This window comes from Paramormyrops kingsleyae, chromosome 13, assembly GCF_048594095.1.
Source record: "Paramormyrops kingsleyae isolate MSU_618 chromosome 13, PKINGS_0.4, whole genome shotgun sequence".
NCBI lineage: Eukaryota > Metazoa > Chordata > Actinopteri > Osteoglossiformes > Mormyridae > Paramormyrops > Paramormyrops kingsleyae.
The window spans coordinates 29,157,759-29,181,388 of record NC_132809.1 but is presented as its reverse complement, the minus strand read 5'-3'; the positions used below and the strand labels follow the sequence as shown (position 1 = coordinate 29,181,388).

The 23,630-nt window shown below is 47.0% G+C and overlaps 1 protein-coding gene and 1 long non-coding RNA gene across 4 annotated transcripts; one reads left to right on the top strand and one right to left on the bottom strand.

The window, feature by feature from the left end:
* Window positions 1-2,907: 2,907 nt before the first annotated feature.
* On the bottom strand, window positions 2,908-23,216 carry vps9d1 (VPS9 domain containing 1). 3 transcript variants are annotated; one of them, XM_072698569.1, is made up of 15 exons: window positions 22,974-23,216; window positions 22,464-22,536; window positions 20,767-21,163; window positions 20,137-20,248; window positions 14,886-14,948; window positions 14,617-14,669; window positions 14,441-14,528; window positions 13,854-13,939; window positions 13,330-13,721; window positions 12,530-12,659; window positions 11,306-11,511; window positions 10,866-10,950; window positions 8,602-8,706; window positions 7,917-8,046; window positions 2,908-5,233 (listed from the first exon to the last, which is right to left on the bottom strand). In XM_072698569.1, the coding sequence occupies exons 1-14, from the start codon at window positions 23,070-23,072 to the stop codon at window positions 7,923-7,925; spliced, it is 2,013 nt and encodes a 670-aa protein (XP_072554670.1). In that variant the 5' UTR covers window positions 23,073-23,216; the 3' UTR covers window positions 2,908-5,233; window positions 7,917-7,922. The 3 variants fall into 3 exon arrangements, with proteins under 3 accessions (XP_072554670.1, XP_072554672.1, XP_072554671.1); XM_072698571.1 differs by lacking the exons at window positions 20,137-20,248; window positions 20,767-21,163; window positions 22,464-22,536; window positions 22,974-23,216 and adding exons at window positions 19,137-19,217; window positions 19,326-19,458; XM_072698570.1 differs by lacking the exons at window positions 20,137-20,248; window positions 20,767-21,163; window positions 22,464-22,536; window positions 22,974-23,216 and adding exons at window positions 19,137-19,217; window positions 19,299-19,444.
* On the top strand, window positions 19,535-20,954 carry LOC111851818 (uncharacterized). Its single transcript, XR_002840109.2, has 3 exons — window positions 19,535-19,905; window positions 20,166-20,239; window positions 20,816-20,954. It is a non-coding gene; the product is annotated as an uncharacterized lncRNA (long non-coding RNA).
* Window positions 23,217-23,630: the final 414 nt, after the last annotated feature.

Below are 23,630 nucleotides of genomic sequence, written 5' to 3'. Positions count from 1 at the left end.
TGACCAGTGAGCAGCTGAAGCTGACGGCCTGGGGAAGCTGAAGCCATGGCGGCCTGGGGAAGCTGAAGCCATGACGGCCTGGGGAAGCTGAAGCCATGACGGCCTGGGGAAGCTGAAGCCATGACGGCCTGGGGAAGCTGAAGCCATGACGGCCTGCGGAAGCTGAAGCCATGACGGCCTGCGGAAATCGCAGAAAAGTTTTTACGAATGCTTGAGGTGGTTTCTGTGGCCAATTTAAAAAAGTAGTAATTCACAAAAAGTAAATAAGTAAAAAAAAAGTTTACAAATCAGTAAAACACGCAGGACCAGGGGCGTAGCTGGAAACCCGGCCCCCATGGGCAGGCTGCTAGATATAACCTGCGGCCCCCCCCCCCCCCATGTTCCCATGATGCCCTTGAACCTCACTAACAGTCCATAAATCACTGCACTGGCTTCCTGGCCGTCACAGGATTGATATTAAAATACTATCGTGTCTATAAAACACTAAATGGACTCATTCATAAGTATATTTCTGATTTACTTGGACCTCAAGAAACCCCCAGAGCGCTCAGGTCATCGGGAAGAAGCTGATTAGCACTCCTAGAATCGAAACCAAGTAGGGCGATGGATGCAGCTTTTCTATGCTTCCTGTCAGTGAAACAAGCTTCCTGGAGAGCTAAGGTCGGCTGAACCTGTCTGCTCATTTAAAATCATGGCTTAAACAGATTATTATTTACTGCAGCTTTTCAAAAACTACAATTTATTGAAAAGCTGCAGTAAATAGTCAGCAGAGTTCATTCATGCACTTCCACATTGTAACTTTTTTGTTCTTAACTGTTTTAGTATTTAAAAAGTGATTTTAGTCTTTTTAAAGCATCGTGATGCTTCTGTAAAGCACTCACCTTGTGTCTGAATTGCTACATAAATAAAATGTGCCTAGTCTTGTGTAGGACATGATGATGAACTCTTACTAAGCTACTCTGACTCATGGGGAGTCTGCACCATGTTGAAGTACAAGACGTGGATTTTAATCTCGCAGGATGATAAATGCCATTGGTATTATTTGCATGACGTCGATTGACCCAATAGGGCGTGTTTCTGTTATTCTCAAACAATACTGTAACATATTAATTTTCGCCAATTTTCAAAATTAGTTCGCAGACCGACTCAAATTACACTTCATTTTCTATAATCACTTTTATTATATTACAATTTATTTCTGTAATAGAAGTATTTAATCAAATCCAGGAAAAGAGCTACAGAGATTAAGGAAATGACAAAACTGTCCTGCTAGATGGTAGGAAAAAGGTTTAACTGGGCAATCAGTGCCTACAGAAGATGCCACACTGGTCACTGGGCAATAAATTAATTCGCAGAGGTTGGCGGACCAAGTTATGGTTTAACTCTCACTAACTACACTTCCTGCGTCACACACACAATCACAGAAAACCTCATGAGTTATATTCTCCACAAATGGGCCACTTAAAAATTGAGCAGAAAATACACATCTTATTGTACAAATTGATTAGGCAGTCACGTTGGCAGATTTGAAAACATTTCATCTAGTTTTGTTGGATCCTGCTACAATAAGATTTTTGACTACCTTTTTACGATAAAGGGTTAAAAAAATTATTAAATCAGAGCGACAATGACAATTTAAAAATATCCAAAATGTTAAGGTGATGTCAATCGCGACACACGATAAACAAACACTTTCATTATAACATTGTTTTAAAGAGTCTCATTTGTGAGAATGACCCAATTCATAATTTAACTCTGTGGCCCGGAGACATAACAGAAAACTTCATCTGAGTAAATTAATGGAAATGCAGCTGCAGACGTGTAAGCTTGTTGAGGAATGCGGGAGATCAAAGCAGAGGGACACGTTAGAGGGACAGCGAGGAGTGAACGCAGAAGCACGTGCGGCCTGACACATGCACAGATGCAGACACAGCTGTTTCACTGAAGAAAGTGGAAAATAGAGGATAAATTGTGGACCACAGAGACAGCCAAATGAGCTTGGATTTTGACTGACACACAAAAAATTGTCACCATCTCCCCTCTCACCAGCACCTTTCCATAGGCTAGGGAACCCCTCAGGTCGGCCCATTACTGGGTGCGGTGGGTGGCTCAGCAGGTAGGAAGGTCGCTGGTTCAAATCCCCGGGTCAGCAGAGTGATTCCGCTGCTGGGCCCCAAGCAAGGCCCTTAACCCCAGCAACGTCTGTTTTGGATAAAAATGTTTGCTAAATAAGTAAAAGTGCAACACTAAAGCCAGCTTCCCCGGGCCAGAGTATCATTGGCAGGGCAGCCCTACAGTGCATGGGAAGCGGCGGAAGCTAGCGTGCACCGATAGACTGCTATTTATACAGAAAAAAAGCACATTACCACAAAAACAATAAATCCAAACTCCCTCACTGTCAAGCCCATGGCCACATCACCACATCCTCGTCCAACAGGATCAATGGAGTCCACAGGGCCTTCAAACATACAATAACAGCTTTGTGATTCATTAGACAGAGATATCTACACAAAGAAAATATCTAAAAATAAGGAGGGTTCGACAGGGAAAGAGGGTCAGTGGAAGACTATCCTGCCTTATGTGGAGTTGCCAAGTCCCCTATCTGCTGGAGAACATTCTAGATACAGCTCGAGTGGTCAAGGTACTTTAAGCACCTGATTAAAATCAGGTGCTTAAAGCCATCCAGATCATAGTAATACACTTCCCCAAAACACCTAAATAAAATTTTTAAAATTTCAATAAAAGAAAATTAAAACTGCATATTCTACTGCTGGGGACCAACTCGATAATCCGTAGGTCATATTCATCTTGCTCTTGCAGGACGACCTCGGAAAAACCTGGAATGCAACATCTTTGATAGACACGGAGAGTTAGACAAATTGCACTCATAGGCACTCAGAGCCAAAATAACATTTCCCACATCTTTATTGTTCTTCAAACTATATTCCAGACAGAGTTCTGCCCCTCCCCCCACAGTTAGGGAGGGGGATCATTTAGTAAAAACACGCCGCATTGATGTGCGGACACGCATTTTCTATGTTACATCCATGTTTACCACTGACCCACTGTCAATAGCAGCACAAATATTGCATTAGATTATGTCACTTCCTGTCTATATTACACACAGTGCATTTTTGCTGTTTTTTTTTTCTTTCCTTTTTTTCCTGAAAGGCCTTGAGAAACAAGTTAGCATCCAACGGGTAGCATTCAGAAATTGACAAGCGAGGCTAACAGTCAGACACACGTGCACAACTCAAATTTCATTCAGATTAAATAAAATAAGCATTTAAATACCAGAAATAAAAAACATTTAAAATAATACAACTGATGGGAGCAATTCATATCCATAAAGAGCTGTTTTGGCACGTGTGTGTCCAGTGAAATACCAAGGCAGAACACCTCATCACTAGGTTATTCTTACGCTAGCCTAAGCTCGCCGACCCCTGAGAGGCGGCTCCTACTGAACACCTCTGTACGCTCGAAATATTCCTGCTTCTACAAGCATGGGCCTAAAATCAAAATCTAGCCTTTTTACGGATTCTCTCGGCAGCTGTGACCATTTTTGGATTTCCGAATGACAGGAATGATTGGGACACAGAGCTGCAACAGATATGATCTCAGTGGACACACACACACACACACACACACACACACACACACACACACACACACACACCCTAATACCCAACTGTCAACATCACTCAATTTAGAAGTTTAAACTCTTCCATTAACAAAAGGGGGATCCTGAAAGGAGTGAAACGGACCAAAAAAAAAAAAAAAAAAACACATTTTCTTTTTTCTGTTTTTACATAATTGCAGCCATGATTTTATTTACATTTTTCTTCTAGACTGTAATAGCACATGTGAAAATCTGTTCTTCATTTTCTCAGCTTTCTCTCAGTCTCCAAGACGACCCTCAGCTAGCTAGGACAAATTTCAGGGCTTTAGTGCACGACCGTGGTTTTGAGCTTGTTTTTATACTGAAACTCCATTAATCCATAACTAAGCTTTAAGGAATACAAACCAAGACGATCATCATCAATTGCCAAGGGGAGAAAGTACCTCTAGATGCATGTGTGTCCGTCAATTAGTCAGTAGTGTGCACAGATCACCGTTCATGCAGCAGATAAGATTTGCTACAAATGTGCTGGACAGCAGGATTAAGCAAAAGACTTAAATGGGCAATCAGTGCCTGCAGGGATGCCACACTGGTCACCGGGCAATAAATTAATTCACAGCGAGGCTGGCCGATCTACTTATGGTTAACACTCACTAACTACACTTCCTCCACATGTTCAAAACACAGATCCCACACACACACACACACACACACACACACACACACACACACACACGGTAGTAATGTTCTCTATACAGACCTCACTTTGTAAAGAGCAAAAGAGATTTTACAAATTTACATCTACAAGCACTGTTAGAAATCTGATTATCCATCTGATTATAAATATACAGAAGCAGTTCGTGACAAAATACTCCAGAGAAGAGGGTATTTAAATGAAAATGGAGACTTTCAAAGCAGTCTGACTCCGTTCTTCAACCCCTGTACACTCCGTGGCTGAAGCAATTCAAAATAAGGAAGCAATACTATTAACAATATTAACAAAGCCTGACATTTCTGTTCAGAGAAGGTGGCAGACTGGACCTCTAGTAGGCTTTCCAAGGGGCGGAAAAGTAGCAGGACAGGACCGGGAAGGCGACCCGACTGGGAAAATAAAAACAGAACTGCCTGTAAATCCACAGGCTTCATGCTAATCCCGGCATTCCCGACTACCTGGTAAAACAGCAGTAACCGCCAGCTGGTTAATACAAGATTAAAACTTCATGACTGTAAAAAGATGAGCGTCCACTTCGCTCAGGCCCCCCAGGCGTGACGGGATTCCCCCCGACAACAGTCACAGTGGTCAGCCAGCTGTCAGAGCAGCAGATGGGCCAGGGAGGCGAGGGGAGAGGACCAGAGGTCCGTCTATGGCGAGGGCCGTGCAGACAGGTAGGTTCGGGGGCGACATGTCCTAAAAACGATGGGGGGGGGGGGGAGATGGGTGCTTCCAGGGTGCAAATTCTCTGGACTGGGGGTGGGGAGAGATGGCGGGAAGATCCCCTGTCTGCAGACTCCAGCCAGCAGGGGGCGCCGAACTCGGGCGTGGTGGCGTGACGGCCCTGTGCCCTCGCCGTCCTGCCCGGTGCCATGCTGACATTCCCAGGGCGACTGGCTCCCCTGCAGGATCACAGGCAGAAAACCGCTCAGGACTAATCGCACGCAGGGGATGGCGGTGCAGCGAGAAGCAGAGAGGAGTGATTCCCTACCAGAGTCCTGCACCGGGTCGGGTACCCACGGGTACCCGCAGATAGTTGCTGAAACGGGCGGATTTTAATGTTCTGGAATTTTACGGGAGGGTAAGGCCGGGTATTTCATTACACATGGGCAGGTAGGTCAATCAAAACAGTATTGTAGCCTGCAAAAATAACATACAAGTGAAAATATCTATGTATTAGACTATCATGTACAAATTGTCATCATCACAGCGTGTTCAGTATGTCGGGGGTACCTTATGGTGCTTTCGATTATTTCTCTCCAAGTCGGAACTTGGATGAAAACGACACGAAAACGTCGCGAAAAAACGTCACTTCCTGTCGGAAACACGCCTCTTATGACGTTGATGTCGGACAAGATTTTGTTGTCCGAGTTTCCCCTGTGACGTAATTTCAACATGGCGGCTTACACACTCAACAGTAATTCCATTTTATAAATCTTTAAAAATGTTTATTTTGTTAAATGTATTAATAGTTATAAATGTAACTGCACGTGTTCGATTTAGAGAATACCATATCATGACCGTAAACAGTATCCTATCATGCAATATCAGATTTTTACCAGACTTGTTAGTGTCTTTTGTTTGTTAGTAGTTTGTTTGCCTCTCGAAAAAAGAATATTGCTGTGAATGTGCTAAAATATTTTATAAAGCTTTTAATGTGGTTTGACTAGTTCGTGTTTCTTCTTTGTATGTCTATCGGAAAAAAGAATCTCACTCCAAATCTGCTAAAATATAAAGCGACAACACACAGCGGCGTGTTCATGGAGGCCGCCATGTTTGTTCCGAGATGTAGCAGCTCGAACGGGAGATTGTCGGACGTGATGTCACTCAACTCGGAATTTCCGAGTTCCGAGAGAAAAACGAACGCACCATTAGATAACCGCCTCGACAAACATTCACATAAACGTCTGAATCCTTGTGTGTCGTCGTGTTCTCTCTTTCACGCTCGTCACAGTATGGATAGCTTAGATCCATCTGATTTGATTTTGTGTTAAACAGACTTTTTCGTTTCAATTCAAAATTCATGTAGGCCTAGCGCTCATTACGTTGAGAGGTGCATAGAAAAAATAATTGTGTGCAATTTATCACGGGTACGGGCGGGTAACGGGCGGAATGTTAACGGGCCCGGGCGGGTGCGGATTTAACTTTGAAATAATCACGGGTGCGGTACTGTACTGTGCGGGTGCGGGCGGGTGTGGTGCTGTACTGTGCGGGTGTGGTGCTGTACTGTGCGGGTGCGTGTGGTGCTGTACTGTGCGGGTGCGTGTGGTGCTGTACTGTGCGGGTGCGTGTGGTGCTGTACTGTGCGGGTGTGGTGCTGTACTGTACTGTGCGGGTGTGGTGCTGTACTGTACTGTGCGGGTGTGGTGCTGTACTGTACTGTGCGGGTGTGGTGCTGTACTGTACTGTGCGGGTGTGGTGCTGTACTGTGCGGGTGCGGGCGGGTGTGGTACTGTACTGTGCGGGTGTGGTGCTGTACTGTACTGTGCGGGTGTGGTGCTGTACTGTACTGTGCGGGTGTGGTGCTGTACTGTACTGTACTGTGCGGGTGTGGTGCTGTACTGTACTGTACTGTGCGGGTGTGGTGCTGTACTGTACTGTACTGTGCGGGTGTGGTGCTGTACTGTGCGGGTGTGGTGCTGTACTGTGCGGGTGTGGTGCTGTACTGTACTGTGCGGGTGTGGTGCTGTACTGTACTGTGCGGGTGTGGTGCTGTACTGTACTGTGCGGGTGTGGTGCTGTACTGTACTGTGCGGGTGTGGTGCTGTACTGTGCGGGTGTGGTGCTGTACTGTACTGTGCGGGTGTGGTGCTGTACTGTGCGGGTGCGGGCGGGTGTGGTACTGTACTGTGCGGGTGTGGTGCTGTACTGTACTGTGCGGGTGTGGTACTGTACTGTGCGGGTGTGGTGCTGTACTGTACTGTGCGGGTGTGGTGCTGTACTGTACTGTGCGGGTGTGGTGCTGTACTGTGCGGGTGCGTGTCGTGCTGTACTGTGTGGGTGTGGTGCTGTACTGTGCGGGTGCAGGTCTCCAAAAGTGGACCCATGCAGGACTCTGCTCCCTACCTCAAGAAGGGAGCAGATCACAACTCACACGTAAACCGCTAAAGAGGTAATTATTAAAAGTCTTAACACAAAGGTGTAATGGAACAAAGAGTTGCAACTGTTCAGCCAAGGCCTCTCCCAGGAACGCGGGGGGGGGGGGGGGGGGGGCTACATTGTGTCTGCTCACAATCCCTACAGAGTCAGTTTCACCGGGTTATGTGTAGTGGATGTTAATTATATTTATCAAGGGGAAAAGGGCAGCGTTAGTGAATGACAGAGGCCATAAAAAAAAATTTGGAACATAATTGGTTTGGGGGCCCAGAATATGTAGCGTCACCCTTGCCGAGCAGACGTACCTTGTTTGAATTTATTTGTCATTGTCATTCTCTGAAATCCCTTTGCCACACGAGAGCATGTGTGCATGCATGGGCTTTAAAAGCCTGCCCATGTTGTCAATGTATCTGCATAGAGGGGGACAAGTCGGTGGATTTTAAGATGTGCGTGCGGCCGAGCACGCCCCCTACAGGCGAGAGCGCATACCGGGCCTCAGGTGGACACGGGCCCCAGGCGCTGGGGCCCGGCCAGGCGCTGGTCCAGGTGCAGGGACTCCACGTAGGAGAGTGCGCTCTGCAGAGAGGTGAGACAGTAACCCTCCTCGCCAATCAGGTACCTGAAGGGCAGGGAGAGAAACCCAACAAAGAAACGGCTTCATAAACCAGGTAACACACACACAGTGGGGCTGGCCCCTCCCTCATGAGAGCGGGGCGAGAATCCACAGCAGAAACACCACTCGTGCATTAGTGGGGGGGGTCGGGGCGGGGGGGTGGTCGGGGGGGGGGGGGGGGGTCGCAGGCAATCGATGCATCCGGTCCCCACACTCCCCTTCCCAAACAGCCGAGCTGGGGAAACATCAAGCGGAATTTTATTCTTATTTTTAAAACTGGGGGGGCTCATAAATTCCACGACGGCTGCCAGTTACCAGGCCAGTTCCCGAGATACACTCACATCTGGGGTGCGGTTTGACGGACGCACGCGAGGAAATGCGGCGGCCGGGGTGGGGGGGGCGGGCCACGCCGATCGGCAGGGATCGGGGACGGCAAACAGATGTAGGTCACATGAGGTCGTCCGCCGGTTTTGGCAGCGGCGGGAGGAACGCTGCCTTTTCGGGGGGGGGGCTATGCACACTGCCGGTTTGCTCAGAGCAGACGGACGCCGGGATACATACCCCTCGTGTATGAACTCCTCCAGGACGGCGCACTCGGACACCAGCTGGGGCATCTCGGTGCGGAGAGCCACGTAAGACAGGATAGGAAGGAGGTCGTCAGCCCCACTGGAAGAAAGCAAATTACAAGACAGTATGGAATGAAATGCTGCATTTGCCATTTGTACAGTGGAGTACTGGGACATTGGAATGCAAGTTCACATATTCTATCTTATTCTGTATTTCCTTTTTAAAGACACACATACAGGTGATAGCAAAGTTTGGGCTAGAAGAACAGGGTCAGCCATCTGTCTGGCTCCCTTGGGGCATTTTGGGGAGCTAAGTGTCTTGCTCAAGGGTCCAATGGAAATGTGGCTGCTCTGCCCAGCATGGGATTCAAACCTGCGAGTTTCTAATCACAGGCACTAACCTCCTCCAAGCCACACAGCCCCCCCCCGCCCCCCGCCCCCCCAGTGGTCCCAGGGCTACATAGGAAGTTAGCACAAGTCACCCAGGGTACAAAGCTCAAACCATCTGAACAAGCAGGGTGACATCATCTTTATGATAATAACCTCCATCACCGTGTCTGCAATACACAGATGTCTGATTGAGCGTCATTATGAAAATGTTGCGCTCATTGGCAGCAGCGGCAATTAACGGACAGATCCCTCGGCAATTCGGCAAGATCGGTCCGCGGCGTTGAAAAAGTTTCAGATGTCCGGCAATTACCCCCGCAAGGAGTCCACGGGCAAATCACCGCAAGGGTCTCAAAACACATGGTGGAAAGACCTTTACAACCGGCGCTCGGTGAGATTTGTTTGAGTAACGCCAGTGTATGAGAAATACCGAGATGCTCACGCAAGGCAGGCAAGTGCCGTTTGGGGCCTAGGAGACAAAACAGATCCCCAAATGGAGGACGCACAGCTGGGAGACTGACAGACAGACAGACCCCATCAGAGCACTGAGAGCGGGAATCCATAACTCACTTAATTCACAAATTAAACAGGCCCCCTGGTGTTCACAAAAATCACTGTCCCATTTCATGGATGCTCCCCCATCAGTCCACAAATCAACCGGTTCCAAAACATGTCAGTGGCAAACTAGTTCCTATTGGTGCAAACATACACAGAATATGCAGTTAACTCAACCCAAAGTAGGAGCAAAGGAGCAAGAGAGGAGGAGGCAGGAGATACAGGCAGAGCCTGACGTGGGAAACAGAAAATCACACAAAAGGCAGAGTCTCCGGTCATGGAGGACAGGGTGGACACCCGAAACGAGCACATGATCTGGGGGGAGCAGAGTGGAGACTGACCGCAAGAGCCAATGCTGTCTAAAAACCAGTGCAAACCCAGCACTGAGACTTAACTTGAAAATGGTTTTTGTTATCATATTAATTTCAAATATAAACTCACATAACACAAAAAAAATCTCTTAACCTGGAGCTAATAAACAGACACAAAGAAGCCAAAAAAAAACTGTTTAAAAGGAACTGTCAGTAAGACTCATGCAGGATGGATTCCTCAGAGCGAATGGGACAGGAGGCATTACTGGCGGGTTCGGGTTGGGTGACGCTGGCAAGGGACACATGGAGGATCGACGCGGTGTGGCTTTTAGGGGTCACGACAACGAGACCGAAACCAGACCTGACTTGGATTTGCTGCAGATGCTGGGGCGCTTCAGGGACGTGACCCTTGACCCCTTACTCTCCACCTCACAGGCTGTTTACTCCCTCTGTCATTCCAGCCTCCCGAGGCCCTCCCCCCCCCAGTGGCACGATCTGCCTGCTTAACCAAGCTTCCCAACCCTGCCCCAAAATAACGTGCCAATTCTAAGGGAATAAAAAACCCTGATCAGGGCTGCCAAGCCCCATTTCCGCCAGGCCCCTTCTCACGGTGCCCACGCTTCCAGCCACTCCAGGCGATGCGTCCCGAGAGCCAGCCAGGCCGGGCAGTCAGCAGGGGGCCACACGGTTAAGTGGAGACCCCCGCTGTGCTAGGCTGCGCCGCGGCCTGATTCGGTCTGACACATGGAGCCCGGAGACTATCAGTCTGTCAAATCAGACTGATCAAAAGCTCTTAAGCTCCCTCCCAAAACTATTTGGGGGGGGGGGGGGTAGCTGGCTGCCTTTGTTTTCAGTGAAAAACAAATTTGACGTGTAGAGTAAGCATTTTAAAACTGAATGTGCATGAGACTGGATTTTTGCACGGGGATGTTTTGTCATACGTGTGTGTCTATGTCTGTGCCTGCGTGGCCCCCGTCTCGAGATGAATCCCAGGAGGGTCACTCACATGGCAGCCGTGCTGGGGGGGGCGTCCGGCTCCTGCAAGCTCCTGTACTCCTCTGCACACGCGCAGATCAGGCGTAACGTTCGCACTGCAACGGGACACAGTGAGCAAGAGCCAACACTAGGAGACTGGGTGTATCTCACACACACACACACACACACACACACACACACACGAGCAGGAATCACGCACACAAACACACAACAACTCTGTAAATTGAGTGAGCACGACCTACACGCCAAACTGTGCTAACCCCGCAGCCTGCCATCCCCTCACCCTGCAGGTCTCAGTCCCATCCCCTCACCCTGCAGGTCTCAGTCCCATCCCCTCACCCTGCAGGTCTCAGTCCCATCCCCTCACCCTGCAGGTCTCAGTCCCATCCCCTCACCCTGCAGACACAGGCAGTCCCCAGGGGCCCCGTGGGGCGCAGACAGAAGCCTCACCGATGCACTCCAGCTTCCTCTGTGGACACAGGTCCCTGGAAAGCAGCCGGAGCTCCTGCACGGCCGACTCGTAGGGGTAGGAAGCTCGCAACGCAGACGGCTCCCTGGGGAAGAGTTTGGGCGCCACGCCGACCTCGGCAGGCGTGGTGTTGCGATACAACCGAACGCTCATCTCGAAGGACAGCTCCCTTTCTCGGTGCACTTTCCTGCAGGAACGCACACACACACACAGCGGCGGCGTTTATAACCACACATTAGCGTAGGACCCTCGACAGTCACTGCACTGGAGGGGTGGAAGGCCACAAAGTGACTTTTAGAGTGGTAGTGACTGTCTGTGTCCAACAGGGGGCCCCCAAAACTCATTAATCATACAGGACTTCTATTCAGACAGTGAAACTAACAAAAAAGCAGCTTCAGCAATGTATGTGTATGTGTGTTTGTGTGTGTGGGGGGGATTGGATTAGAGTAGTGACAGCTAAACCAGCTTGAATTCATTTTAAAACCACCCAATAACAGAAACATCATGACATCATTCTGGAGTGTGCGATTTGTTTTGTTTGAAGCCTGTAACTATTGATATTCAGTATCGATATCAGTACGCTGTAGCAGTCACCTGCTACCCACCAGATCCATCCTGTCCACGTTAAGATCTATTTCGGCTTCACGTTTCTGTGTGCGCTTTTTGGCAAGTGACATAAATGTGGTCAGATCTGCAGCAGACGGTGCCGTGTAGCCCAGATATTTGTCTGGCGAAGATCATGCATGTCAACTGTGCATGTACAATGACAATGATTAGATGTTTCCAATAGGTGCGGTATGAGGAGGCGTGGAGGAGATTTTTCGAGATATACTGTGGTAAAATGTCTGAATACCATATTTTCTAAAGCAACACCATTCTGGCATTTTGAAATCTGGGCAATCTGGTGGGGGGGGGGGTCCTGGCTAATTCTGTTGAAAGGATTTCGTAATACCGCGGTATACCTTAATACCGGCCAATCCTAGACTAAAAGCTTTAAAACTGTTCATAAAAATGTTCACTACACTGCTTGTATTTATGTTTGTTGCAATACATCTGCCCTCTCCGGGTTTGGTGGAATTTCAGTGCAGCATGCATGCACCGCCTGTTCACGGACAAATGTAGCGTGAACACAAGAGCACACGGAATAGCAGTACAAACTGGGATTAATTTCAGATAAAGGTAACATCTATGCCAACCCGCAGTACCTGAAGAGCACCAACAGGGGGCCCCAGAGCGGGGGGAAGAATGCCTCCTCGATGCAGGCGACACACAGGTCTTTGGATGCGGCGGTGTTGAGGCACTCGAAGGACAGCAGACAGAGGGAGAGGAGGCGATCTGCAGGGTGGGGAGGAAGAGTCCTACAGAGTGTGACCATGCCGTAATACATATAAAAAGTTAACCTTGAAAAGCTGCTATCTGATTCACAGTCAAGCCATCATTAGCATTTCTGACTGATTAGGCAGACATTTCCATGCATGGGCTGTCTATTTGGGGGTAAAGGGTCCAACACAGGGCCCAATGGTGAAATCACTCTGCCACCTTTGGGATTTGAACCAACAACCTTCCGAGCACAAACACAGCGTTCTAACCCGCTGAGCCACACATGACCTCCAGCGGTCAAAGGCTTCCTAATACAGTACCCTAGGAAACAGTCAGCGCTTCAGCTGGTTGATGGTGGGAGAGATACAGCAAAGAGCCCCTCCATTACAGGCCCAGAATACCCCACAACGCCACAGACGCGACTCAGCCAGGGCGTATTTTATGGGGGGGGGGGGGGGCAGGGATGGCGGGAAGGAGTCACAGCTCATGTTACTGATACTGAAGACAGAAACATCAGAGATGAGCTCAGCCGACAAACAAGCCAGTCCGCCTGGGGCCCTGGGGGTGTCACAAGGGGGCCCTCTGGCATTCCTTACATTGGGTTGTTCCACCATTTGCATTACCAACTCCTTAACCCCCCCAGTAAAGACAGCAGACCCTCACAGCAGATATGGAGGTCACGCACCAATGGCAGCGTGCACGTCCTTAACGATGTTCTTCAGAGGTTCCCGGAGCACCAAGCCCTCCAACTCCTGGATGTGGGACACCACCTCAGGCCGGCGCTCACACCCTGGCTCCAAATCCATCTGCGTCATGAACTGCTCCAGATCCTCGAAGGAGTTCTCCCGGTCGGGGAGCACAGGTTCCCCCTCGCGGTTGGCGTTGTGGTCATGGTAGGAGGGCGGCGAGGCGGGCAGGCCGGACTCGGAGCGCAGGTTCTGAGCGCTGACCGAGGTCTTGATGGCCAACTGGGAGGGAGCGGTGATGGGGGGGCACTGGCTCACCAGGGGGTACAGGCGGTCGTATATATTGTACTGCAGGGTCTTCAGGAGCTGGACCACGGGGTGATCTGGGCAGCTGGTCACACACAGAAAGACAGACATAGACCCCAGCACAGAAACATAAAGCCAACCTGTCCCACGTGTGCACACACACACACACACACACGCACACGAACGCGCACACACACACACACACACACCATCATACCTCAGGAGGTAGGAGACCAGGCCTGACACCAGCGTGCTGTCGTTGGGGTTCCTCTTCAAGCTGGCTTTCCACATTTTCGGCCAGTCCTGCAGAAAAGTGAACAGTTGCTGTCAGAGCCTGCAGACATGGTCTGGCATTACATACGGCTCAGAAACACAGCCAGGAGACAGTGAATTTACACATAGCAATTGGCCAAGTGTCAGGAGGGTACAATATGTCTTACATTTTGTGTGTACAATTATTTTGTGTACAAATAAAATGTTAATTAGTCTTAACACGACAATCTATTTAACAATACATTTTAATTTTCAGAATCCCCCCCCCCCCATTTAATGGGGTGCATAAACGTTATAGTTTAAGGCATGAATGCCAACAGAATGAAAAACCTTCACGCTGTGAGCTACGCTCATCCCAGATAAGAGGAAATATCTATTCTGGCTCAGAAAACTATACTTGTGGTAGGCATATAAAATCACGTTCTGGAACTAAAAATCCAAAGAAACGCCACATGGCGAGCATGCTAAAGCTAACAAGCCCCGCCCCCTTGCACTGATTCACCAGCTGGTGCCAAAGGCGGACGGACTCACGTGATCCTGCTCGTACTCCAGGACGCTGGCGTACAGGACACGCTGCTCCTGCTCCTCCGGCGTGATCATGCCCACGGCCGCTAACCTCCTGCGGACACACGTTTCCGGGCGGATGAGCAAGCGCATGACGAGAAGCGGCGCGGCGGCATGTACGCGGGGGTCGGGCGCGCTCACACCTGCTGGCCTCCTCCTGCAGTCTCAGTCTCCTCTCCTCCATCTTCCGGTGAAGCTGCACACGTTCAGGAACCCGGCAGACCACAGTGGCTGTTACGCCCCTCATCAGCTCCCTCCACGGGCCAGACTAGCTTTCACACCACTGACCTTGCGCCCCCCCCCCATTTCTAACCCAATAATCCACTTCCACCCAACTGAAGGAACTTCAGCGGGCAGGAGAGGAATTATTAGCCTGTACAGAAGCCCCAACCCCACTCTTGAGAAAGGATACAGCATCTTGCCGAGCCTGGGCGATGATAAGGTTCTCCATCATTTGCCTCTGAAGGGAGAGGGTCTGAACAAGACAAGCCAAAGGTGTCGGTTTTAGTAAAGGAAATGATGTGCATTCACTCCCAACACATGCAGAGCACAGAACGTGAATGCAGATAACAGAGAACTTCCATCGATATCTACAGCCTCTGCATTGGCTATCAGGAGGCAACCTTCATCGCAAAGTAACATTCATGCATACAAGAGTCTAGGGGACACACACACAGGCTCAAGCTGACGCACATGACCTCATAATCACGTGAACAAACCAAACCACTATCAAAACATTCAATACAGCTCAATACAATTTCCCAGACCTTCCAAGATGCTCACAAGACTAATTCCAAAACAGCTTCACTCAAACTAGCATATAAACACCTATCATCAAACAGCTTATTCTGGTCAGGATCGAATGGGGGACGGAGACTGGCACTCATCCAGGCAGCATAAGACACAAAGCAGGGGTATATCATGGTGTATACGGAGAGGACCAGAATGGAGTCAAAGTGGCATTCTTTGTGGTTGGAATCTATAACTGCCGGTTTAAATTTAGGAGAAGGCGCACTTTCACACATTCAAAAACAAGCTCTGCAGCAGTTCACCTGCTTAGATCATATAATGGGCAGATGATGGAAGAAACTGGGTAGGAAATCATCCAACAGAGAAAACGCAGAAGCGACTGGCTGACGAGGCAGAGGTGTATTAATCTGAGCATGACGTGCATGCAGGGGCAACCTGTGGGACTATGAAGCTTTTGGACAACAATGATTTGCGTATGCGTCACTGAGACAGCGTGGAGCTGAGGGGATCGGCCCAATCAGGTAACATTCTCATTTCCCCCCCCAACAAGGACAAGGAGCCTGTTATTGATAAATTGGTTCTCATTTGCTATGACTATTCCTAACTAGGGTTGCAATGTTTTGGAAATTTTCCAGTTAATTCCTATATATTCCCGTTAACTGCCATGGAAAGTTTCCAACTTGGAATGTTTCCAAAATTTCCCATCTTATCTTCCCATGGATTGGAAAGTTTGCAGATATTTTACACCCCTTTGCAACTCTATTCCTAACCATGAAATTATCCCGACTTTCAACCAGTGACTTCAGATATGTATGAAGAAAACCTGCTCAACCATTTGCCGTTTGATAAACTGAGAAAAATCACAGGAGGAAAAACTTGCCAATTGCAGTGCTCGCTCTGACGCAGAGCTCAGCACTGCTCTTCCACATGGAGATTACGGCAGGTCAGCTAAAGCCTGATGGAACATCTGATGTCCAATCAGATACCACCAGGTAATACTCAATACTGTCCATTCTGTTAATGTCCATTGCCTCATCACACGTTCTAAAAAAACATGCTAAAATATGACATACTACTAAGACCTCATGAGAACTGTAAATAAAACCAGTAAAAATTAAATATATGATATTAAGGAACATGTCTCTCCACCACTGCAGTTTGGATCTGTGACTTTGGGTGTTGGGAAGAGAAGCCAGCAGATTTGAATGATACCTTGATTGCTCTGGAGATTTTTTAAATGTCACATGCTTTCTGGCTTCATTTAAATGTAGCATATTTCTTTGCATGTTTACAGGTCACATGTCTGCGTGACTCCTAACCGAGCCCTGAAAAACATAGGGCCAATTTATTAATTTGCAACCCTAACCTCTGGCTGCTGACCCCCACAGACTTGTCAGGGTCAGATGCCAACTGCATGAATGACAGATTAACAACGAATAGGCCTCACACGTCCTTCTTGCCCCTAGGAGGTGACACCGGAGCAGACTCCGCCTACATCCCAACGATTGGCTAATTGCACAACGGGGCTGTGACGTCCGACATAGGGGAGCCAGACCACTCTCAGTGCCAATGGATTTATTAACAGACCCATTCGCAAAGCTCCTTAAATCAAGCTCTCTTAGTTAACTCTGTCCCTGACACACGTTTTCTGGTTTTGTTTGGGGGAAATGCTATAAAGCTCATTGGAACAACTTGCCATAAAAAATATGGCAGATAACAAGACTGATGGAATCAACATCTAATTTCTGAAACGTCTCGTGATCAATTTCCTCATACCAGACAAGGTGAAAAAAAAAACAAAACACGGGGCCCATTTGGTCAAACAGCTATATCACAGCGGCCAAAGCAAATCACAGACAAAATTTGATTAGGTGCCTCAGAATCAATACTGTATCAATGACAGTGTGGCAAGCCAGGTTCTGGGGCAGATACATGACCCTTTCTCAACAGGGCGTGACCTCGGCACGTCAGCCCACCCTGCACACAAATCCACTCCAGATACCACACAGCTATTTACGATTAAAGTATATAAATGCATGAAGAAAACTTGTACTTGTGACTTCGAATGCTCAGTCCTGCTCTTCCACATATCACACAGAACTTGAGGGGACACCTGACGTCCAATCAGATACCATCACGTAACATGCTCGATACTGTCAATTCTGTCAATGCCCGTTCCCTCATCACACATTATAAACAAATGTGCTAAAATATGAGAAAATATGTACTACTAAGATCTCATGAGCAAGAACAATATGTAAATTTATGCAGCAAATACTGAGAATCTTGAAACAAAACCTGTAACTTCGGCAGTTTACTTCGGATTAGAAGTCAGAAGACGCGACTGAAAAATAAACGATCCACCTGACAGACATGCATTGTGGGGGTCAATCATACTTTTCTTTTAGCCCTAAATCTCAGACAATCAGAGCTGTAATTAAGTTAGGCATATAAGCAACATGTTCAACAGTGTTTACGCTGAAAAAAATCATTGTCAGGTGAGACTTCATAACTTCTACAAAAAGTGCCCTAATAAATAATCACAAAATACAATTCATTGTTGTGTTTTAGGTATGTCCTGCAGCAAGCAAGAGGAAACAAGTCCCATTATTATTAACCAACTCAAAACAATTCACTCTATCCCAATACGGTACCAGTCAAAAGTCTGGACGCAGCTACTGAAAATCATTTGTATTTCAACAAGACAACGACCGTAAGTACACCTCAAGGTTATGCAAGTACTGTGAAGTATTATCTTGTGAACAAGGAAAGACAGATGACCAGGCTCAAATAATCCCCCACCCTAAACCCTACAGAGCTGGTTTGGGATGAGTTTGGATCGAAGAATAACACAAAGATAGCCAACTTGTGCCCAGAACTTGCAGAACCTCTTTCAGGACTGTTGGAGTAGCATTTCAAACTGGATGTCAAGAGTCTGCAATGCTGTCAATTTAAGCAAAAGGGGGCTATTTTGTAGAATGTAAAAATTCTACAAAATGAGAAGATTGAAATGTTGAATAGTTCTGGTTGTTGCATTATTTGATATGTATTACTTCATTGCCCCAAGGCCTTTTACTAGAAGATGAATAATAGCTAAAATAGAGACAAATTCATTAAAATCAGGTGTGTTCAGGCTTCCAACTGGTTCTGTACCTGTTAAATTCTGCCCCCCTTTAGAGCAGCAGGTACATTTTTCAATTCATTTTTATTAAACATCTCAGTAGCACAAATAATCTCACGTGTTTCACCAGAAAAACGGCAAACAATTAAAACTAGTGTAAATAAATGTAACCTGTACCATGGGAGGAAATTATGGGGGGGAAGGAGGGGTTACAACCCCCCCAGTAATCAAACCCAGCTAATACAACCCCCTGGACCCCCTTAAATGGGTTGAGACCTCAATCCCCCCCAATCTCAATCAAAAGTTATGCCCTTGGCTTGTACTGCATATAAAGCCATAAAATTGCTAATAAGACGATCAGTTCGCACCTTGTGTCGCGATGCGCCCCATTTGCTTACCCTCTTGTCTACTCCCGGTGTTTCATACAGACTATTATAAAACCATTTAAAAAACGATCAATACAAACTAAAGATTTAACGCCCCCAACTCTTTGTATTGGCTTATAAACTCAGGAAGTCACTGAACGTTATAAAAATCCATCCATCGATCTTCTAACCAGTTTACCTGGTCATGGTCGCGGAGGGCAAACGGCGGGCAAACGGCGGGCAGACTTTGGCGTTCTGACGTTACTTAATGGGCAAGACTGCAAAACGGTCTGTAATACAGCAATGATACAAACCACCAGAACATCGCAGACGAGGCTGTTTCAAGGCTTTAAGAAAATGCAACCCAGAACCAAACGGTTGAAGTAACCATTACATACAGCCACAGGTACACTTCACGACAAAGTACCTTAAGGAAAGCCTTTAATCTCCTCCAGTAAAGATGGAGATCCAAGGAGCTTTCGGACGGCTGGAAGAACATCCTTCGCATCTGAATAATATAGAATTTCAACGCCATCGCCAATCGAGTGAGAAACGCAATGGAGCCGACTCTGCAAAGGCGGCCACTTACCATTTTCATGGTTTCAAACATACTGACCCGTGTGTATTAAGCTGAGCAAAGTCAGTCCCGAGCCGCGCTTCACGTTCCGCGGCAGCGCTGCTCTGCCTTCCTACTCCGACCCCCGTCCTGACCCAAGAGCCCCCACACCCACGGCAGGCCGCGGGCGGCCCTATCGCCCTATCGTTCACCGCGGGGGGGGGGGGTCATCGGGAGGAGCCAGGAGCGTGACCCCGTCGCACGTGTGGAGGGAAAACGCGCGAGACGGCGCGCCCGGACCAAAGGCGTCCGACGAATTAAATCCGAAATGCGACGGATGGCCGCCGACGACAAATACTGCCGCTGAAAGCTGACTGATTTCTGCGCATTACAGTCCGGAGCTCTAAGTCGATAAACAAAATTACTCAACCTGTGGCAAACGGACGTCCACCACCTAAAAACTAACCAGCCCTATTTACACCATCATTCTGTCCAGGTGCTTGCAAACACACTGATTTTCGGTCAGATACACCTATGCAATTCTTCTAAACAAAAGCACAATACAAAATGGGTCTCCACTGAGTAGGACACTGCTGATACATTATATACATATATCCAGCTCTATAAATGGCTAAACATGGTAAGTGTTACATCAGTTTTCTTTTTTTAATAGTTTGAAGGAGGCATGCTAGGAAGAATTTCACAACTGTTTTAACATCGTTGGATTTGTTTCCTTGGCTGAAATTAACATGGTTTTGTAATGTTTACATTACTTGTTCTTTTGAATTTTTTTATTTTTTTTTTGAGTTTATGCATAACTCTGGCTCTGAGCACGTGGTCCTCCCAGGCACAGGGGGCGATGTGAACTTACCAGGGACGTCTTTTGTGTCGCCTGTCCAGGGGTGAGACGTGCCAGCCGGACTTCATAATTCGCCTTCAGCTTCTGATTGAGCCGTGAAGCCTCCTCCAGTGGGGTCAGTTCCCTGCCAAATACACCCAAAGAGAGTTAACGTTCAGTTTATAAAGAGAAGATCCTATCAGCACATAAAGCATAAGAATATATATTTATCATTTATTTAAAGTATAACGATTTGTCCATTCATTCATCTTCATACCACTTATTTTTACAAGGTAGCACCGAGCCTATCCCAGAATGCACTGGGCACAGAGGTGGGGGACACCCTGGATGGGATGCTAGTGCGTCACATGAGCACATACATGCACACTACCCCAAGATTTATATTATACAATATATGGTAAAGGAGACCCCAGCCTTGAACCCTGTCCTGCCTTGAATAGGCTCCAGGATCCCAGGCTCTGAGAAGGATAAGCGATTAGAAGATGGATGATGGATGGATGTATGATAAAGGGGGAAAGTGGCAAATGTTTCTGCCTACGACTAAATGTATAAATCACATTGAGGCTTCAGTCTGATTTAGCAGACAAATGTTACATTTCTAGAGTCTTCTTTAGATGGGACCAAAGTGAGTGGGGATCTTACTTTCTAGTGTCTTGTGTGTTTACGGCCTGCATTTTCTGGAAAATTTCAGGGGGGAGAAACGGCGATGCAGCTCCTCCTCCGTCAGACAAGACCCGGCGGTGTCGGGTGGGGGTGTCACCAGACTCGAGCTTGGGTGCTGGAAACACTGCAGGAGGACGCAGGGGGCAGTGTGCAGCCACTGGAACCTGGGCACAGGGCTGCGCAGTGCAGACAGCAGCTTGCAGCTCGCCCATCCCCGCATCAGCCCTCGTGTGGGCGGGGCATAGGTGGGGACCCGACGTGGGGCTGGACTCAGCAGTGACATCCAACTTCTTCCCTGCGAAGGACTTCACTCTCTCCAGGCACTGCTCAGCCAATCTCAGCATTTTATCCACCTCCAATGGCACCATTTCTGCTTCTTTTGGGGACAGAGACAGATGGGGGGGGGGGGTTAGGGCCACGTAGTGAAACGCAAAGAAAGCTGAAAGACAAAAACACCTCAGAGTAAACAATGTTCTATACAGAATGTCAGTAATCAGGCTTTTCTGTTAATGATTAGGAGGATCAGTAACATTCCTTCCTATTAACACAACTGATTATTTCAAGCATTAATTGAAAGGAGACAGCCCCATTTTCTGGATAATATCAGTTACTGCACGCATGTATAATTGGCGCCCTTCCTAACTGTGTTTTTTTGTGTTTTCTTGCCATTAGGAGACCCTTTCTACTTAATAATTTCTTATTTGTTTAGTATTTTACTTATATTCCAATACTCCAGATTTAACTGAGCAGTGTCCAGTTAAAGTTCTCATTTTGTTACTGGGATTCAGTTTTTAAGGCAAGTCTCAAAATTTGCTGTTTTTGCTGTCAGTTGGTGCACTAAATCAATATTAATGTCAATCCTGCAGTACTGTGGCTCTCTGGGGTCACAGTTAATTGATCACTGATTCAAAGGGATTTGAGCGGCGATATCCCATGACTGGAGAAATGAGGGTGTGATAACCCTCTTCATCCAGTGACTGCCTGATATGACCTAATGGGAACCAATAAGATAAACAATGGTAAGTGACCTAAACCAATCAGTGTCTTACAGTGCACCATATCCCACCCACAGTGGGATTCAAAGATCAATGTCTTCAATCACCAGAAAGAAAAATAAAGAACCTTTATTTGGCAAATAACATATCATGCACATTTAAGTGCTTGATGGAAATTTGTAAGCATCTAACAAGCTTAAAAAAACACTCCATGCGTTTTCAAAGTTATTCTGATGCCCATACTGTGTAGCTGTCAGAGGTCGTGTTAGCGCTTTATCAGAACAGAAAAGGTATACAGTCTCTCTCTCGTGGCGAGACAAGCTGTTGGTTCGCTATTCGTCAGCATCAGTATTCTCGTCAATAGTCTTGTCAGCCAATTGGCCTTTCAGATTGGGGGCGGGGTTATGGGCGTTCTCGGAATCCCGATGTTTACGGAGTGTCAATTACGGTGTTCAAACTGTCACGAAAACAGTGTCCTTATTGTGTACCAAGTTAATCAAGTTCACGTACAAGACTGTGTCTCCTTTTAGCCATGTGGACTACTGTATCTCTTAAACTTTGCACATAAGAACTCCAAGAGTTCATCAATCATTTACCACTCTTTCAGAAAACAACCTGGAGACGGTTTTCATTATAGTGTTCTTTACAAAAGCATGCACTCATGTTAACCGACGTCCTTACGTTTGGACCCAGCATCTTCCAGCAACGCGTGGCATATATAACTGATACTCCTCAAATATTCGCAATAAGCCTCCTGGTAAGAAAACAAAACAAACGTCATTTCCTGTTGGACACATTACTTGCAAAATAATATTTATTTATTTTTAAAACGTATATACTAGACCCATTAAACGAATCGTAACATCCATCTTATTTAAAGCCGGTCTACAAATTAACATACATACCCAACAAAATTTCGTATTATTATAAATGTCATTTTGGCCAGAAGAACTAAGACAGTAGACACTCAAGCACATTTTATTAAAATGTGAATGCATAAGATCTGATTAAACTGTGTAACCCCCGTTTACCAGAAGATGTCATCAAAAAAAGGGAAGAAGAGTTATGTAGGTTCCATGCGTGACACCCATACCTGAACCATTTATCGTAGCTATCAAGGCAAATTGGACACAAAAACCTGAACTATGACATCTCTCCGGAAGTGCAGTATACCATAGCCATGCATTTTACCTTATGCATGTTCCCCGCATCAAGCTGTATCGCTACGTTAGCCAGTTTCATGGCGTTTTGTAGTGGCTTCATGCCACCGTCTGGTGCAGCCGCCGCCATTCGTATTATAAGATGTTGTTACTAGAGGTTGGCGCCGCAGCAAGCTTACTGCAGGCGCGCAGCTTTCACTGCCGCAATCGCCAGGTGAGAAACACATAAAGTCATACAGTAAATCTCAAATCAGATTCACATTTTATGCTTTGAATTAAATAGTAATTGGTACTTTAACATTTGTTTTACAACTGTAGTATAACACAAGCTAAAATGGCCCATTTTTTTCTTTTTTGGTCAGGAACAATGAGAATAGTAATGAAAAACATTTGTGTAACTACAAAGGGTTTACTCAGAGTGGACAAACTTTAATTCTTTAAACAATAATTCCCGTAAACCTTAATCACGAGAGCAACTTAAACTTTGATAAGGATTTTATAGTGAAGATGCTCTATACACCAACCCATCCGTGAGTTATCGCTTCCTACTGATTTGTTTTGGGCAGGATGGTAGTGTTTGAGGGTCTTTCTGTGGCAGTAAAGGTGATGCGTTTGTTTCGTTCTTTTGATATGTAAAAACGCATCACTGCCATTTAACCATTAAGGAGGGATACAATTTAAAGAATCA